This window comes from Perca fluviatilis, chromosome 22 (genome assembly GCF_010015445.1).
Source record: "Perca fluviatilis chromosome 22, GENO_Pfluv_1.0, whole genome shotgun sequence".
Lineage (NCBI taxonomy): Eukaryota > Metazoa > Chordata > Actinopteri > Perciformes > Percidae > Perca > Perca fluviatilis.
In genome coordinates, this window is record NC_053133.1 from 7425908 (window position 1) to 7444868 (window position 18961).

At 44.2% G+C, this 18961-nt stretch overlaps 2 protein-coding genes across 3 annotated transcripts; one reads left to right on the plus strand and one right to left on the minus strand.

Moving 5' to 3' along the window:
* The first annotated feature begins 479 nt into the window (after positions 1 to 479).
* LOC120551990 (gap junction delta-4 protein) lies at positions 480 to 3702 on the plus strand. Of its 2 annotated transcripts, none has more exons than XM_039789591.1 (2): positions 480 to 790; positions 985 to 3702. In XM_039789591.1, exons 1-2 carry the CDS (start codon positions 724 to 726, stop codon positions 2208 to 2210), a joined length of 1293 nt encoding a protein of 430 aa, XP_039645525.1. In that variant the 5' UTR covers positions 480 to 723; the 3' UTR covers positions 2211 to 3702. The 2 variants fall into 2 exon arrangements, with proteins under 2 accessions (XP_039645525.1, XP_039645526.1); XM_039789592.1 differs by having other exon boundaries at positions 731 to 790; positions 990 to 3702.
* Positions 3703 to 14032: 10330 nt separating this feature from the next.
* fzd8a (frizzled class receptor 8a) lies at positions 14033 to 16792 on the minus strand. The gene has a single exon (XM_039790976.1). It carries the CDS (start codon positions 16397 to 16399, stop codon positions 14636 to 14638), a length of 1764 nt encoding a protein of 587 aa, XP_039646910.1. The 5' UTR covers positions 16400 to 16792; the 3' UTR covers positions 14033 to 14635.
* Positions 16793 to 18961: the final 2169 nt, after the last annotated feature.

Below are 18961 nucleotides of genomic sequence, written 5' to 3' on the forward strand. Positions count from 1 at the left end.
ATAATTAATGACTACACAGTAGGTCCTTATCAGTCATAAACTGGCATCAGCTGTGGGAAAATACAATTTACAACCTACTAACATTTCATGGGAGCTAATCCACAGTCTGCATATCTACATGCTACCTTGATTCATCACTGGAAGATGCGGCAGCTTGTATTTAATATGGTACAGATGGTGCTTAACATTGTGCTTGGGAGCTTAATACAGCAATTTAGAGTGAGTAAGCCCAGAGGCTTGTTCCTGTCCTGTAAGGACGACCAGCGGCACCAAAATATCTCTGCAATGCCAGGACGGCGACGTGCCTTTGGAAGTGTGTTAAGAATAGACCCACAATGGGGCTCACTCCCGTCTTCTGTTGTCTGAGGACAGACAGTTGTCTGCAGGGGACAGAGGAAGAGGTAAGACAGAGTATTTACATGGGTCTTTCAGAGACTCAAATGGATCACGTTGGATTTTCTCTAGCGGAACCTGGCACATATTCCCTCTAGGAGAAAGAGAGAGAGAGTCGGACTGCTGAGGGAATGTTGTGTCCGTCAACCTGGAGGTTATTGTGCCACTAGAAGCCACTGTGCCCTTTGGTAGAAAGGGTAGGGGAGAGGTGGCTGGATAGAGGGTGAGGTGCTGGCTCAAGAGTTTACCATTTGTGTTCAATTCCCTTGGTGCCTGGAACTGGACAACGTTTTTTTATTTTTATTTTGGAGGGCCTTGAGCACAGCAAGCATGGCGGGATCTCTGAGTGCCTCTGAGGTCATCTTCATCTCTGTCGGTCACAGCATCACTTTGATGGGTGAGTTGACCTAACTGACACATTCCCTGGTTTCTGTATTATGTAGGTGTGCAGTGAAATGTTGGCTTTTTTGCAGATCTATAAACCTCATGGTGAAATCTCAAACAGGCACTTTTTTCCTAATATCTGTGCCTTATTTCATGAATCATTGTCAAATCAGCACATTTTTTAATCCCAATGTGCTTATTTTTCAGGAAAGATGTGGCTCATCCTGATGATTTTCCTGCGGGTCCTGATCCTCCTCTTTGCTGGTTATCCTCTCTATCAGGACGAGCAGGAGCGATTTGTGTGTAACACCATTCAGCCCGGCTGCGCCAACGTGTGCTATGATCTGTTTTCTCCCATCTCTCTCTTCCGCTTCTGGCTGGTCCAGCTCATTATCTTGTGTCTCCCCTACATCATCTTTATCATTTACGTGGTCCATAAGGTCTCGAATGACCTCACTGTGGACTTGAACTCCTCGGGTCACGCCAAAGCCTCGCCGTTGTTTAAGATCCACCAGGAGCCGTTCAGCAAGGCATCTGTAACCAAGATGCCTCTGGTGACTGAGCGAGGATGGGCCCGGTGCTTCACGGGGGCCTACATCCTCCATCTGATGGTCAGAACACTGCTGGAGGCAGGGTTTGGGGCAGCTCACTATTATCTGTTTGGTTTCTACATCCCCAGGAGGTTCCTGTGCCAGCAACCGCCGTGCACTACCCAGGTGGACTGCTACATCTCCAGGCCCACCGAGAAGACCGTGATGCTCAACTTCATGCTCGGTGTGGCTGCTCTTTCCCTTCTCCTAAACGTGATGGATTTCATCTGCGCCATCAAGCGGTCGGTTAGGCAGAAGAGCAAGAAGAAGGTGATGTTGGAGAAGATTTATGAGGAAGAGCAGTGTTTCCTTTCAGGCAGAGGAGCCTCCAGAGGAATGGACCCGAATGCCTCCATGGCTCAGCCGGATCTAGAGGCAGAGGCTTGTCACGCAGGGAGTTTCCGGAAGAGGCAAGGCAGCAAGGGCTCTGGTGGAGGGGGTGTGCTGGCTTTAGGTCAGGAACCACCCTGCCTGGAGCGCTCCTCTCTCCCACGCTCTCCAGGACCTCCAGGATGCAACACTAACGGGAACAATGGCTACTCTTTTTCCCAAGAGGAGGCTCCGGAAAGGAATGGCAGCGAGGTGGCTCTCTGCCCCCCAGAGCCAGTGGGTACACCCAGATCCATTCGTGTGAGCAAACGCAGTCGACTCAAACCGCCACCTCCACCTAGACGGGACCTTGGGTCTTCCCCCGTGGAGCCAGAAGGGCCCTTCGGGGACGTTTCCACAGCAACAACGATCTGTACCAGAAGGGTGGGTCAGTATACGCTGGTTGAGCTGGGTAGCGGGGCAGAGTTACAGACCAATGATGACGGGCAAGAGAAAAGATCAGAGTGGGTGTGAGGGTTGGATTGCTTTATTTCCAGGTTATTTTGGAACACAAGGATGGGACGAATAGATGTGAGAGCAATATGAGAAACAAACAGAGATAACCCAGGGCTTACACAGTGGCAACAACTGTCGGAGCTGACATCCTGCCATGCTCCGCACCTCGTTTTGAAATGCAGACTGCGCTGCCACTTCAGGAGAATCCAAAACGGCAATGCGTTCACCAGACACCTTTTAGACTGATGAGGCATAATCACATTTGCTGTGATTTCATCACGCCATCAGATCACATTGCCTTTGAGGAGCAGTAGCTGAGTGATTCAAAGCGACAAGAATCCAAGTCCTGAATGGGACCTCTCTTCACAAAACAAGTGAAGAATGACAGGACACTCTAGCCTTAAACAAACCTCAGCCTTGAGAAAATCTAAAAGAGAGCAGTCCACCTGTTTCTTCCCTTGTTGGCTTTTACCCCCCACCTCCCTGGACACACTGTCCATAAACAAAGACAGGCCTTGACCTGTCCCACATATCCAAGCCCACCTACCACCACATGATACCACGGTCTCTTTTGTGTTTGGATCACTGAGGTCAAAGGACACGGGGTAGTCTCCAGGCCCTGCGCTTGGGGGGACCTTTTGGAATCAGAGGGTCAGGCCCAAATGAAAGGCAATAATCTGACTAAGGTGGTGTTATTTAACTCACGGAATGGAAAAGGATTCCTCTGTCAGAAGTGAAGGACACTACGAAGGCCCCCGAAAGCATAGACTCACAAAGCAATTATGTTCCCCCATAGGGGCTCTGTATTTATGGAGACGGCTTGTCACTCTATTTCAGGGCCTCGCGGAGCTTAGGAGGAATACAAGCCTGAACATACACTGTGACTAGAAATAGAGCACGGCGGAGCGCTGCAAAGGAGCGGAGTGGCCCGTTGCCCTTCAGGATATCTCCTCTCCGCTCGCTGGGGCTTTGCTTTCACCTCGATCAAAGCTCAGATGAATGTGGGTCAGACACCAGCTCCCACTGTGACACACGTCACAAGACAGTATAGTTCAATTAACTTGTTCCTTTGCTGAAATGTTTCCAGATTTTTTTTGAAGTCTACTTTCTTGAAGTCTCTGGACTACTTTATACAGGTGATTGTGAGGAGACTCCCACAGTAAATCAGTGGCATCACAGAAACACTTCCACGCTCTATAGCTGAGGGGCCAGTCTCTGTGTAAACGGATAGCTCTTGATCTTCCTCCTCTTGTGGTCTCTTTGAAGGTGACAACAAAAGCTCAAAAGCCTCGTATCTCACCTATCTACTGAGGGCTGCAGCCTGACTGTCATAAGAGTGACCACAGGGGGTTTTCATAAGACCACAGCAGGTCTAATGGTGCCGCACCTCCTCCATACACAGTGTTTAGTGTAGAAGCCAAAGCTGGACTCAGTTATACTTGTGTGCACTGCAATTCTGTCCTTTAAGGTCTGGGCAGATTGCAAAATGTTCTTGTAAATGGTATAATGAAGCTATTTTTCCAATAAAAAAATTAAAATGTTCTTGTAATCTTCCAATACAGTGTCAAATAAATGTATGTACAGTTTCATACGCTACGCTTGTATAGTTTCTTTATGAAGTGAAAATTCTTTGATATTTTATTCGATCTCTTATGTCTCTATGTATCATTGACTCTTGACGATGACATTGACGACTTGAACTTTTCAAGGCACTTTATTGTAACTATTCTTGTTTGATCCAGTCCATTGTGCTGCAGTCGCTTTACCAATACTGCAGTTTGAAATCATGCTGCCCTCCAGTGACGCAAAATGTGAAATGCTGCCCTTTATCGAATCCAACACTTGAAGTCTGATGCCATCCGGCATTGTGATGACAGATTGTGATATGTGAATACATGTATCTTCATAAAACATTTATGTTGTGACTCTTTCCATCAATATATCAGGCCAATCTGTTAAAGACACGTTTTTTAAACTTTTTTTCCCTCCTGAATTTCCTGTGCTGTAGATTTTCTAAACATTATTGAAGTGGCCCCTACCCACAATAAGTGCAATGTCACTTCATTTGATTTATTAGGCAGCAGTTCTTTCCTTTTGTGTATTTCAGACCGTCCTGATTAATAACGTGTTAGGCTCAGCAGGTAAATTTGGCAGCTTGAAAGGCTGGGGCACTCAGAGTACAGTAAAACATAAGCCACAGCTTGCAGGATATAGGGGCTTTAGGGTTCTACAAGCTGTTTTTTTAAAATGCATACATGCAGGTCAGAGTTTCAGGCAGGGTGGGATTAACCTACCCTGGCCAAAAATTAGCTGTGGGCCCATATCAAGCCCCTCCTGGGTGTCCTGCCATGTGTTTAGAGTCACTGTTAACCTTTTTAATATGAAACCCCAATCTGTGCCTGATCTCAACTAAAAGTCCTTGAGTCCTTAAACACTAATTTCTAAGAAATTTATATAAGGAATAAACGCCATTTAAGACGTATTTCAATCCTTTTCTGGCAAGTTAGGTGAGTGGATCATTAGTTTTTCCCCTTAATTACCCATTTAGTTTGCAGCACTGTTTGCAGCGGTCAATGTCAGCCTTTAGCTTGTTGCTGCAAGTAAAATGGAATGCGGAAAATCTAGCATGCCTGCTGTCACAGGTGTGTCCCATGCTGCTGATTATGCTGCCTGACAGCAAACAGAGCAGCAGCGAGGAGGCGTGAAGCATAGGGGGCTGTCCCAATGCTCATGCACAGTTGTTGATAACCCAACCAAAGCCTGTCAGAACCTGCTCTGCCGTGTCTTTCCCAGGGTTGTTGCATAGACGCGTTATTATGGAACCCTTGTAACTTCTAGGAAAGGCCCGCCCTACGAAGCAGCTCGATTGGTTTGGCGTTGACCTCGAGTGGTTAAGGTTAGGATAGCCGATTGGTCAGGGGATAAGACCTGAACAAATTGGGTTACGTTACCTTGTGTAAGTAGCCTGGAAATCCAGACCCAAATCCGAAAGATTAAGGGTCTGGCAATGAGTAATGAAAATGGCCCAACTCGAGGGGCTGGTAGATTAAAGTCTTGCCGTATCCGGTCGGCAAAACAGCAAAAACGTCCTTCATGCAAAGGAACAATTCGAGCTCCGTCTTCTGTTCCTCTTTTACATAAAATGCCAAGTCTAACTCATTCAGAGGCCTGTACTACGAAGCAAGATCAACATGTCCTGGATCTCTTTCAGTTATCCGGCTTCACCTAACCTAACAACCGCGGTCCCACATAACCTGTACTACGACGCTGGTTATCAACTAGTTCAGTCAACCCAGGGTTTCCCAATCCAGCGGCGCGCGCGTTCACATAGAAGTATTGATTGGTCAGTAGGCGGTGCTTTTACACCGGTTGATCTCTCATCTCCAACTTAACCTGCTCCCGACCAGGTTAGGCGTTCAGCATGAGTTACCACGGCGATTGAACCCAATAACAAGTGATCCACCTTCGTGATACAGAAAATCCTGGGTTGAACCTGAAGTTAGCTCGCTAACGCCAAATCCTGCTTCGTAGTACAGGCCTCTGGTGTTCATCCGTAGCCATCTTGCAATGTTTACTAATGACTTTGACGTTGCAGCGCTGTCGTCATCTGTTTAGCTCGCCTCTGGCCCGCCTATATCAGATACACCGATGTGATTGGTGCAGCTCGGCTACAAGGGCATAGTTAATGAGCATCATTACTGAATGCCAGAGTGACTCGCTGAGCAAATTCAAATTGTGCGCTCGTGAGAACTCTGGATTTCCATGGTATTGCGTAAGCATGTACACCTGGCAAATGGTAGTGTGTGAATGCTATTGAAGGGCGGGCCTTTCCTAGAAGTTGCGTGGGTTCCATAATAAAGCTGCATAGACTGTATGAAGTGAAGCTAAAACACGCTGAGCACCCCCTGGTGGCTGCCTGCAGTGAAGGTCATAAATCCTGCCCCCTCCATGTAAGCGATTGGACATAAGATAAGATAAGATAAACTTTATTGTCCCGAAAGAAATTTGTCTTGGGCAAAGAGAAGTGCTGGCAACAGCTGCATGCACACACATACACCAGAAATTAACAGACAGTAAGCACATAACAATGTATAACAAGTCAACAATGTGCTCTAGGATGAGCAACGAATAAATAAAATCATATTGCACAGGCCCTGATACAATAAAGTATTGCACTGCCCCATAATAAAGTTAGTTACATGTAATATGGGATATTCCCAAACAAAGGATGCAAAGTGTGGATATATGAATTGCACATAGTGAGTAAACATACACAGGTTACATTGGTTATGACCAACAAATTATTATAGTAATGAGAACAGGACTGGTTGATGAGCCAAATCTCATAACGTTACAGTCTATGGGCCAAACTGGATGAACTCCAGCATAGTGTGGCTTTATTTATGTACAGAGGGAGGAAGTGGAGACGCGTCGTCCATCTTTATATACAGTCTATGGTCTTTAAAGCCAGGTACTGGCCTACAGCTCCTTTTCATGTCAGCCTAAACCATTCCACTATGTTTGTTTCATCCTACTATGGATCTGTGTTTTCTTCTTCATTCTCTGTCTCAAATGTCAGAGACCAAAGAACTTTCCTCCAGGGCCTACTCCATTACTGTTACAGATACTGAGGAACATGTTGAACCTCAGCCAGCACAACCCCATGAGGGACATTGAGAGGGTAAAAAAACACTGACACGGGACTCTTAGCCTTTCATTGTTATGCTACTGATTGATCATCATCAGCCACACACATTCACGCCTAGAAGCTGTAACGTTACCTAGAAGCACAACAGAACTTACTCATACAGAGTGAGTATTCAGTAGGGTTGGGCATCAAGAACCAATTCCTACTTGGAATTGTTTGAAAAATTACGATTCCATTGTTTGGAATCGTTTGGAATCGTCTGGAGGATTTGGTTTCAAATCTGATCATGGGTTCCAAATTTAACATGCGCAAGTTTTGGTTTTCCGTAGCGGCCAGGCGCTTGTTGTGTTGCAGCCATGGAGCACAGTAAGCGGTGCTCTAGTGTGGCTTTATTTTACATTGAAAAAGCCCCATCAAACTGCAACCCACCTTTGAATCAAAATAAAACTTTCCTCTCATCTGTGAAATAAGCATGTGACCCGTTTCAACTCCACCACTCAAAGAATCCGAATCGAGAATCGATAAGAACCGGAATCGAAAGGAAGACTCGGAATTGCAATCAGAATTGTTAAAATCTAAACGATGCCCAACCCTAGTATTCAGTGTGTCCATGGCAGAGTGGCTTCTAGCGTGTTGCCTTCCCTAATAAAATTGTGCAGAGTTAGCCTGGATGCCAGCCGAACTTAGCCCCGCCCACAAAATTCGAGCTCATATTCTGACTAGAATCTGAGTATCACCACGTCAGGCTAGTGCAGAGTATGAATTGTGCATTATTACTATAAATACTAGTTATGAATTCCTCTAAGAATGTTAGCTGGTTTTGCACAGCTGATTGGCTGTAAATTAAATGTGGCCATTTACTCTACAATATCTAAATAGGTAAGACATGTCATTATTCGTAGTAGCTGATTTTTAAAGGTTAGTCATCTTCACGGGCGTGAATTAAAAGCAGATCCATTGCATGTTGCATTTTAAAAGTTTCTTACTGGGCTTTTCCTATCTGAGGCAGTGCTATGGAAACGCCTACAGTCTCTTCATCGGACCCAAACTGGCCGTAGTCATCAATGGGTCCAGGCCATGTAAGAGTTACTTGTGAGTCGGCAGAGAAACTCCAATTTCTCCTAAATAATGCCTGGCAGGCAGAAATGGGGACTCGAGTTTGAGACTCGGACTCAAGTTGCACTTAAATCGCACACACAGTGACTTCAGACTTGACTTGAGACTTGTCCTTGAAAGACTTCAGTCTCGACTCGGACTCAAGATGCGGGACTCGTGACTAATCTTTATTTTTCGGAAACGTCTGATGAACTGAATGTTATTCCCCTCCCTGCGTAACTTATAACCTAGGCCCAAACAAAAGAAGCGCTGAATGCTAAATGTGTGGTATCAAGATAAAGGATTCTGGCTCAACCACATCTAATTTAATCAGATACCTGAAAACGCACCCTGATAGGTTAGCAAACATGTTTAGCTTAGCATTGGCCGTCGAACGTCAGCTTGCTTCCTGCTTTAACCACGACCTACGGGAGGTTAACTCCGACTGTCGTCCACTAGATGTTATGAAAAGATGAATGAGCGTTTGTTTGTTTGCCGTAAAAATTGTTACGTAATAATTTACTGGCTGCAATGATTTGAATTCCTTATATATATATATATATATATATAGCTATGCAGTGTTCTGAGCAGCCTGGATGGAACGCAGCAGGGGTTACAAGACTCATTATAACCATGAGAGACTTGAGACTTGACTTGGACTCTAGCTGAAAGACTTGAGACAGGTGGCAGGTGATTGGATGAACCATCTGTCTATCAGTCCGCCATTGTTTTAAACAAACAGTCATGGCCATCACACACCTAAACCCGCCCGTAGCTGCCAGTAGCTCCTCACCGGACGCTGATCGGTGCTGTAAGCTGGTAGTTCCAACGCATTAGGTTGGAACCTGACAAGAGGGATTTTCATGATTTTCGATCCCGCAATTTTTGCGTGATGTCATATCTTTACAATCCAGCTACCTTGCAAGGTAAACCAGGGGTTGAAGCATTGGTGATGTTACAGCTGCAATCCTTTCACTGCCATGTTTGACTGTTGGCTCCAATCTTCCTGTACAGTTTTCTTGCTGAACTGGTATTTTGAGAAAAATACTCAGTTGGGTTGAGTCTGTCCCTAATAAGGTAGCCAGTTTAAAAGTTAAACCTCCTCAAGTGTAAGTTTAAAGTTAATACTGGATCACAGTATAAGTTAAATTGGAGTTTAAAGTTTTGGTGCAACAGAATACAATTTAATCTAGATTTAGTGACTAAACTGACCTTTAAAGACATTTTTAAACTAGTTTAAAAGTTTGGCGCAACACGATTTAACGTTAAACCATGATTTAAAACAGGTTTAAACATGAATCCTGATTGGTGCAACCCAGCCTTAAGCATTGCCACTTTAACTAGTTAAGAAATTAAGAAATATATTGTATGCTACATATTTTTCTTTTTTGTTGTTTTTGTTTTTAATAATGTTTGTAACTGTTTAACTGGTAGTATTAATCAGTCAAAACTCTTAATGTCAGTTAAACGGTTAATTACTAATATCTATTTAGAGCTGGCGGAGAAAAGACAATGTCTAGTTAATGGCTCCCTCTAGTGGACAGAATTGAGTATTGTGTTTAATAAAGTTTTATTTCTGTACATCAGCAGTATGGCACAGGCTGCTTCATGGGGGAAAAACATGGTATAGTGGGCCATTTTGTTCCATCAGACTGATTGGAGGAACGTATGTTATTATGGAGTATAAACTGTAGATGAAATATGTATTTTGATATCTTGGATGAACAACAATAATAAAGCATTCTGATTTGGTTTAATGCAACCTAGCAAGGCCTTTGACTTTCGGTGGAAGGAGCTAACTGAGTTTGCCTGTGGTTGAGCTCAGGTGTGGTGTGACACTCATTTTACAGCATAATAATAATATTAATAATCATAATAATAAGAATAATAATAATAAAAGGTTTGTCCTTTAATATCATATTACATGTTAATAATTCTTTTTTAAAACAGCCTTTTAAAAAAAAATCTTTGTAAATAATGCAAAAATGCTGTATTTAAAAAAAGAGATGTGACCTATTGAGACAGCAAGGAACTACCTAATGACCATTGATATGATGGGGCTGAATTGTTTTCAATAAAAAAAATTTAAAATTCGAAAGGTTTGGCTAAATTATGTGTGATTATATTTCACTTGACATTAGAGTAACAGTTACAGTTTGTACATAGAAGTAGGACCACCCTTTTTTTTTAAACTAAACGACAGCATCGCTCTCATTGGCTGCTCATAGTCTGATTGTTCTGCTGCTATTTATTATCAGAACCGTGACATCACACCCATTTTCGGTGATGAGTGTGGGCGCGTTTGTTGCACTAAGATCGCCCCCTAATGTGACCCTACCCAGAGTGAATCTGGCAAAACACTCAGCGCTTCAGATGAAAGAAGTTTTCCTTTTGTGTGCATGTCAGTCAGTCAGTGAAGGACTGAGGGAACACAGTGTTCTGCCGCTGTGTGTATGTGTGTGTGGAGGTGGTGGTGGGGGGGGTCCTTGGATTGGAAGAGGCAGCAGGGGTGCACTGTAAGGACTACTAAACCACAGAGGCATTGTGACTGTGCCAACGGGGAGCCGGCTTTTTATGCTCATATCTTTGTGAGTCTCAGTCATAGTGCTCAAGTAAATCATTTATTGGTGAAGAACTGCATGACCGACCAATATTAATTGTCTATTTTTTTTTTTTTTTAAACAAACTGCAACAGCCTTGATGACGTCCAAGTCCCATTGAAACTATAACCATGAAGCCGGAGCGCTGAACCCCTCTATTTTCCAACATCTGCCGTCTGAAATGGCCAGCTGGGAATAATGTGCCTGAGCTGGAGGTCAGGAGCTTCCTCATTAATCTAAATGGGTCACAGAAACCCGGGGTCACTGATATGCTTTATGCATTGAAGAATACACTCGTGGAAACTCTGGGGTTTTAGTGCTATTGTTCATCTTCCACTGACAAAAGTAATCTGGAAAATAAAGAGAAATGATACCAACTAGCATATTTATGGAATGTAATTTAATCACATGTCGGTGCTTTGAACTACAGTTTTGATGTACATGCTTTTTGGTAACAGAGCGACAAAAAAAACCCTGTAAAAGCAACATATAATTGACTCTTGTTGGCACATTTTTTATTCTTAACATCATTAAGTTTTGTTTTTGTAACTTATGTTGTCACCCACATGACATACTAAACAATGGTCTGATATAGTTGCCTGTCATAATCTTTAATAAAAAAACAACTATTGCAGATCACAAGCTGCTGTCCACAGCTGCAATATCCTCCTGATGAATGAAGAGATAAAAAAAACAATCCCCTTCTCTACCTTCTCCCAGATGTATCGTAAGGATCAATAGTATAAAAAAGCATGACGTGCCTATCATCCTTCTACTCTCCTCTGTGTCTGCCTACCATCAAACGCTGCCATTAATATTTGATAGACAACAATGTCAGATTGTTCCTCCTGACCCCACAAATGAGGCTTTACACATCTGTGTACAGAGAGTGATGGGAAATGGCAAGAAGACGATTCAATCAGTTGCATGGAAGGTCATCTCCTGGATTTATACACGGGTTGATGGATTTATTTGTTACCAGTTTTGCTTATTACATCTCTGCACCAATGCAGCCCAGTAATATCCCTTACAAATGTTATGGGCCACAGGTAGCAGTCGAGAACAAGCCCTGACAAGATCAGATAATTGGCATGTCCATAAAATCCTTCCTAATAAAAGTAAACCACGAAGTCAGACTTGACCTGGACTATTACCAGTTAATACCCAACCATTCTGAGAGCCCTGCCCTGTCTGTGTGAAGGCTCGTCTAATGGCTCTCTCATACTTTCTCCTGTAAATTGCACTGAACTGGGTCGCTGACCCCTGTGGAGGAAACAGGTAGTTACCTTTTAATTACAATGTGCGCATAACGGCCAAGCCAGGTTCTAATGCTTTAAGTGCCTGGACAGTTGGTTTGTGGAGCCAGGTAGTTGGGTATTATCGGGGGGGGGATATGGGTCAGGGTGATGTGTTTAGCAGTGAATGTCAATTTTAAAATGTCTAATGAATGGTCTTAAGAGTGGTTCCTGAACTTTGACTTATGTGTCATCAAATTCTCATTAAAAGTAGCTTATAGACTTATAAGCTACTAGTAACTTTATTTGTGATTTGTCAGTTCTGACTGCAGTGACTCAGAAGTGTTCACAGATCAAAATGGCCTAGACTATTAGGATGACAATAACAATATATGCCATTTGGGATACTTTAAATGCTACACCATTTTGTAAACATAGTCATACTGAGAAATGCAGAGAGAGTTGTGTGGAGCCAATCAATTAATTAGCTTTGTAGCAACTCATTTGGCAATGGCTTGAATGTAAGTTTTAACTTTAAAAATGCTTATTTTAGACATCATGACTCCAGAAAAAAATTATTCATGTTTACTAATGATTTTTAGTAATGACTACTAATGTAAACTTGAGTTGTCTACTGCATCAACTTACCGCTCTGTGTTAACACAACTTTACCTGTTAAATTTCACCTTGTGTAAAAACTTAAAGGGTTTAAGGCAACGGGTTTCCACGCAAATTTCTAGTGAAGTCTGCTAATTCGGGATAACAGTGTATCATCATACACATGTGTGTAGCTGCTACCTCTACTGAAGAGGTTTATGTTTTGCTCTTATTCCTGATTCTAAGATTAGGAGCAAAATGACATCATTCTCAGAATTTGGACACCCCAGAGTTTTAAGTGAGGAGGCTTGTGGAGGTGTGCAGTTGTGCTTCTGTCACTAGGTGGGGCTGCATATTAATGTCACTGCTAAGAGGCTGCCAGTGAGCGCTGGAGCTGCACATGGACTGAGGTTTTTGAGGTAAAAATGAGAAAAACAAACTGCAGGACTGAAAGCAACCGTGACAACTTGATGGGAATATAGCAGCAATGGGTCAGATCATGAACTTGCATGCTAGAATAAGTTGTTTACCAAACAGAGAGCAGTGCAATATTTACATTTTCCATGAAGATTTAAACTCCCAATCTTGATCTTCACTGACTTTAACAAACTACTCAAAACTGTTGATGAGCTACGTGGAAGAACAATGCTTAAGAAGTACATTTTTGTTATGACTTCCATCTTCATTGCCTGGTGTCTTTGCTGACAGCACTGATGCAGGATTTCTATGGCTGATTTATTACACTCCCAACAGATGCATGTCTGCACTACAGTGAAAAAGAAGCTTTGGGGGTTTACATCTTCAGTCTAAGTGCAAAGGAATACAGCAGGAACAAAGCAGTCACTACAAAGCCCACTGTCACTATTGACCAGAAAATCAAAGGCATTTCTACGCTGGGTTACAGTGTATCATCTTATGCCAGCGCATTGGGTTAATTGGGACCAAACCAGATACATTTGTAGCAAAAAAAAAAAAATGCCTCGATTAGGGGGCCCTAAGATGTGAGATCATGTGAACAGACCACCTGTGGGGCTTTCATTGCTATTTCAATATCATTCATGTCAAGGCCCCTGCACTCGCTGACACAGCTTGAGCCGAGAGAGAAGATGTTTCAATTCAGCCTCTGCGAAGAAAAAAAAAAAACAAACACAAGACGCAGGGGCTCTGGCAGGTTTCAGCGCTGACAAACTCAGAAAAGCGAGGGGTTCCAAAATGCTCTTTCAATTGTAGGACGTCAAAGCATCCAAATGGGGACGTTTAGAGGGAACCTTGGCACATCAGACAGACACTCCTAATACACACCACCTTTATACTAGGCTGTTAAAAAGGAAAGATCAAAGTTTCTGCAGATGAAAAGGGTCTGTTCCCTGCATTTATACCCCCCATTCACCCACTCCCTCTTTTACTAAATTAAGAAAGCGGGCTTCGGCAGGCATGTGAAGAGGACTTCAACAATTATGGAGATGCTCCAACTCAACCCCTGCCTCTAATTAGCGGTCTCTGATGGTTAAAAGGGCTTCCTTTTTAGCCAGGACTCTCAAAAACTGCTATTCCTGCTGCCATCCTCAACACGGTGACCACAAGGAACCACAAAATATGCCTGCACAGGCTTGAAAACCGAACAGCCTCCTTTGCATGGGAAAACACTGCAAAGTTACACAGAAGTTGAGATTTATCAAAGGTTTTATTGTCAAAATAAAGGTCATATTTGCTTTCTCACAAAAAGAGACATCTACACTTTGTACAAATTTACAATAGCTTATAAAGTTTTCTTTTATACACAAATGTACACTTTTTTTTTTTTACATAACTTTTATATAAATACATTTGAAATTACAAAATGAATGACCCGTAAAACACTTGGGCACTATTAAGGCTTAATTTAAACCATCTTTGACGTGATTGAATTATACAATGTTATCTGGCACTATGTAGATAAAATGGCAATAACAACCCAAATGCTCTTTGTATGAAGCTAGTTAGGAACAAACCGGTCACTCTGCCTACAACAAGTAATGCCCAGGTTGCGTAAAAAGCTACAGTCTGTACCTCTAATACATATAAACAGGGAGGAATTAACCTGTGTGAATGCCAGGTACATTGTTTCAACCACCTCTCCCCACAGAGGTGTGTAGATGTTTGGGAGAATTGGGGGGGGGGGGCACCTCAGCAGCAGTTCATTACTATGCAAATTGCTTAAGACAGGGAGTGATGGGTTATCTCCCAAACAATTAGCAGTCCCCATAAGCTGCTTTTTTCCCCCCTCATTCAAACCTGGGACAATGGCATCTGCTTGGGGCAAGACACGGAGCTGGCCGTTCCTGACCTCCACGTTAGTCCTGTGCTCACGTCGCTGTACATGGAGCCACTGGTGCCTTTACTGCCCCAGCAGCACCTGGTGCAAAAAGTCCTCCAGGAGTCCAAAGTTTTACCAGACCAGATCCACACTCCGGACGTGATGCCCACCAGAAGGCACATAAAGTACTTCAACATAAAAACGGCATAGTCCGGACTCCTGCGGTCCCTCTCTAACAAACAGTTGGAGCAGTTGTGTGTGATCTCCCAGCTCTGCCTGTTGTGCTGCTCATAAAAGTAACAGGCGACTATGATGGTGGCTGGCACCGTGTAGAGCACTGTGAAGATGCCTATTCGAATCATCAGCTTCTCTAGTTTGTCAGTTTTGGTGCCACCTTGTTTTATGACGCTGCGGATCCTGAACAGGGACACAAATCCGGCCAGGAGGAACATAGTGCCTATGAATAAATAAATCACCAAAGGGGCTAAAACGAAGCCCCGCAGGTTGTCCAGGTTCTGGTTCCCCACGTAGCAAATGCCAGCCACCGAGTCTCCGTCCACGGAGCTCAGCGCCAGGACCGCAATGGACTTCATGCTGGGGATGAGCCAGGCGGCCAGGTGGAAGTACTGGGAGTAACTGGCGATCGCCTCGTTGCCCCACTTCATCCCGGCTGCGAGGAACCAGGTCAGAGACAGGATGACCCACCAGATTGAGCTGGCCATGCCGAAAAAGTAAATAAGGAGGAAGACCACAGTGCAGAGCGCGGGGCCGGTGGTCTCATAGTGGATGTGCTCCACATCGAACTCCCGGTTGCACGCCACGTTCTCGTGCCCGGCGATCAGTCTGACAATGTAGCCGGCTGACACAAACATGTAACAGGCTGAGAGGAAGATGATTGGTCTCTCTGGATACTTAAACCGCTCCATGTCGATGAGGAAAGTGGCGACCGTGGCAAAAGTTGACACGAAGCACAACACGGACCAAAGTCCTATCCAAAAGGCGGTGAATGCTCTCTCGTCGTGCGTAAAATAAGGGTTGTGGCACGGCATGGCGCAGTTCGTGATCTGACCCGTTTTGACACGGTTATAGAGCGGGTGACGGTCCGTGTTCACCGGCACCATAGGCTCCAAACACTTGCACCCCGGCTCACATGGGGCGACAGGCGGCTTGTATTTCCCAGGCGCGTCGGGTCGGCTGGGCTTATTTTTAGGTGGATTGTTACCCTTACCGGGATGGTTGGTGGGTTTGGAGAGGACAGGAGAGACTGTAGTGGAGTCGGTTCTGTTGTAGTCCATGCACAGAGTGTCTGGGTTGCCTTGCACCGGCAGCAGGTCGCACTTCATCCTGTCCGGCCAGGGGAAGCCGTACTGCCTCATGAGAGGCGCACAGCCAGCCCGGGCTCTCTCACACACGCTCCGGCACGGGGGAAGAGGTTTCTTATAGTCCTCCAGGCAGATCGGGGTGTACATGCTGCACAAGAAGAACTTCAGGTCAGGTGAACACTGAATCTCGACCAGAGGCCAGAACTGGTGCACCTCCAGTCCAGCCTCGTCCTGCGTGTCATGGTTAAACTGGTTAGGCATGTAGGTGTAGTTGTAGCCGATCCCCTTACACAGGGGCACGGCTATCTCCTGGCAGGTGATCTCCTTGGCCGTGGTGCAGCTCGATCGGGGCAGGAGAGCGAGTGAGAGGAGCAGGTAAATCCCAAACAGGTCCATCCCTCCGGCGCGTTGCATCCCCCTTCTTCTGCTCGGGTAACAACAGAAATAAATCCTCTCAGCCGTCTGCTTTTGCCTCTGGTCCGGTTAGATGTTGCGCAGCGAGCCCATCTCGCTTCTCTCAGGATCTTGCACGGAGTTGCAAGCAATGGGCAAGCCGTGTTTACTTTCAGCTGAGGAAGAGGAGGAGGAGGAGGAGAGAAAACAGGCTTCAGGGCGGCGAGCAGCAGTCAAGATGGCTGAGAGGAGAATCCACCTTCTTCTGGAAACTGCTTTCAGTATCCTCAGACAGTATGTTATTAAAAACAAATGCGACTGTCCGATCGCTACAAACGGAAAGATGTGGGCCTGGTTTCTTTTCTTCAAAACACAGCGACTACATTCAGTCGGCTCGTCCCACCTTAGTCCCGGTTCCCATACAAATCAACGGCTTGGAGACGAAGCTATGCCAATATATACCAGAGCCTGACAGGCGACACCCCCCAGAGCCGCTCCTCCAATCACAGAGCGGCAGGGGCGGTGCTTTCCAGCAGTCAATCAAGTGTTTACCTCAAGATGTTTTGTTATATGGCTCATGACCACACTAGTTTTGCCAGTGTCTGTGGCGCCGGGATACGGGATGCTGATGCGGGTGATAATGTAGGAAACGATGGAGCATCATCTCACAACCAGCTGATGATGACCACTAGATCAAACTACCACATATTGAGACAAATAAGTAGGCTACTTTTATGCATCCTTCTTTCAAAAATACCCAATCTTTATAAAAGTGCAGATTATAGGCAACGTGTTTACGAAATGATGTCTAGCCCAGAGCCATGTATGGTCTAAAATAAACTATAATAACCCTGTAATTAATCCCCTCCCCCCAATTTTTTTTCTTTATTATAATACATTATGATTACATTATAATCATACTAATACAAAGTAATTATAAAGATGCTGTGAAGTACACCAGACGCGCTGTTAGTAGGAATAATAAGCTCCTGTTTTCACAAGCACAACTCACCGTTCACCGTCATGTAACTTCCTTTACAACTCAACTTTGATAGTGTGACAACAACATGCACACCAGGCAGAGCGAGGATGCGTCTAGATGATTGTGTGTGTGTGTGTGTTGTGTGTGTGTGAGAGAGAGAGAGGAGAGAGAGAGAGAGAGAGAGAGAGAGAGAGAGGGAACGGTTTGGTAAATTGGCTAATTTGCGCATGATAAGACTACCCAGGGAGCTGTCTGTCCTCGTGAAAAGCTGTTTTATTTTTTAAATGAGGTGCTAATGTTTCGTTTAACGCTGGCATAGAGCTCCGCGGGAGGCGTAATTGCGCGAGGCAAAGACCAAGCAGCAGAGCACACCGAGACAGTGGCACAGCACTCATATCAGTGCTGACATGCTTACACAGTGTGCCTGCGGATCTCGGCAGTTATTTGACAGTAATCTTATTGTAGTAAATGTGTTTTATTAATTTTTTTTTTATTTGTCTGATATACACTGTGCTTTTTTATTAGCCTTGTGGCATTCTTATCTCCTGTATATGCTGACATGATCATAGGCTTTGTACAATGTTATTTGCAGTGGTGGAAAGTAAATAAGTGCATTTTCTCAAGTACTGTTCTTAAGTGCAATTGTGAGGAACATGTACTTTACTTCAATTTCTCTGTTTTCGGGTTCTTTATACTTTTACTCCACTGTATTTTAGAAGGATCTACTGCACTTTTTACCCCACTGTTCATCATACTTTACAGATTAAATTTTACATACAAAAACATGCACTGCTACACATTAAATTGCCTGAAAGTTAAACTTAAATTCACTTTTACTACCTACACAATTTAAAGACATATTAAGCAGTAATGAAAATCTAATACTAGTACATAATGTAACTGAGGGGCCATTCTGCTGCATAATGAGCACATTTACGCTTGATACGTTTGATACATGTTTCTGATATTTACCTCCTTTTACTCACATACTTTACACTTTGGCTTGCAGGAGTTTTCCTTGTTATGGGGTATTTTTATAGTGTGGTATTGCTACTTTCATTTAAGTTAAAGGTGCTGTAGGTAGGATTGTGAAGAGCCAGGATTTAGCCAAAAAACTTGGACATCAACAACTTCTCAGTCCCTCCCCCCTTTCCGCTAAAGCCCAAAACGGTCTCCTAAGCTCCTCCCCCCTCATGGGAGAATGAATGCGTGTGCATGAGCAGTGATTGACATGCAGTTAGACACCCCCACTGGCCCTGATTGGTGCATCTGAACAGGGAGCTGTGGATTTTTGCCAATTGTACTACAGGCTGTAGGTGGTGCCAGAGGAGCCGTATTTTTTTTTAAATGACCTGCTTCATGTAGTTCCACTGGAACATAGGGTCAGTTTCAGCAAATATGACAGAAAGTTAGTTTTATAAGGCTTACCTAGTGCACCTTTAAATAATCAGGATATTGAGTGAGTCAGGCTGCCAACTTCACACTGGTCACTACAGATGAAAACTGGCCTCCTGGCTGACAGTTATGCTTATTAGAATGCACTTTCTCTAAGAAAATAAACTATGTGATAATTAATCTGGTGTCCCATTTGTTACACCCAA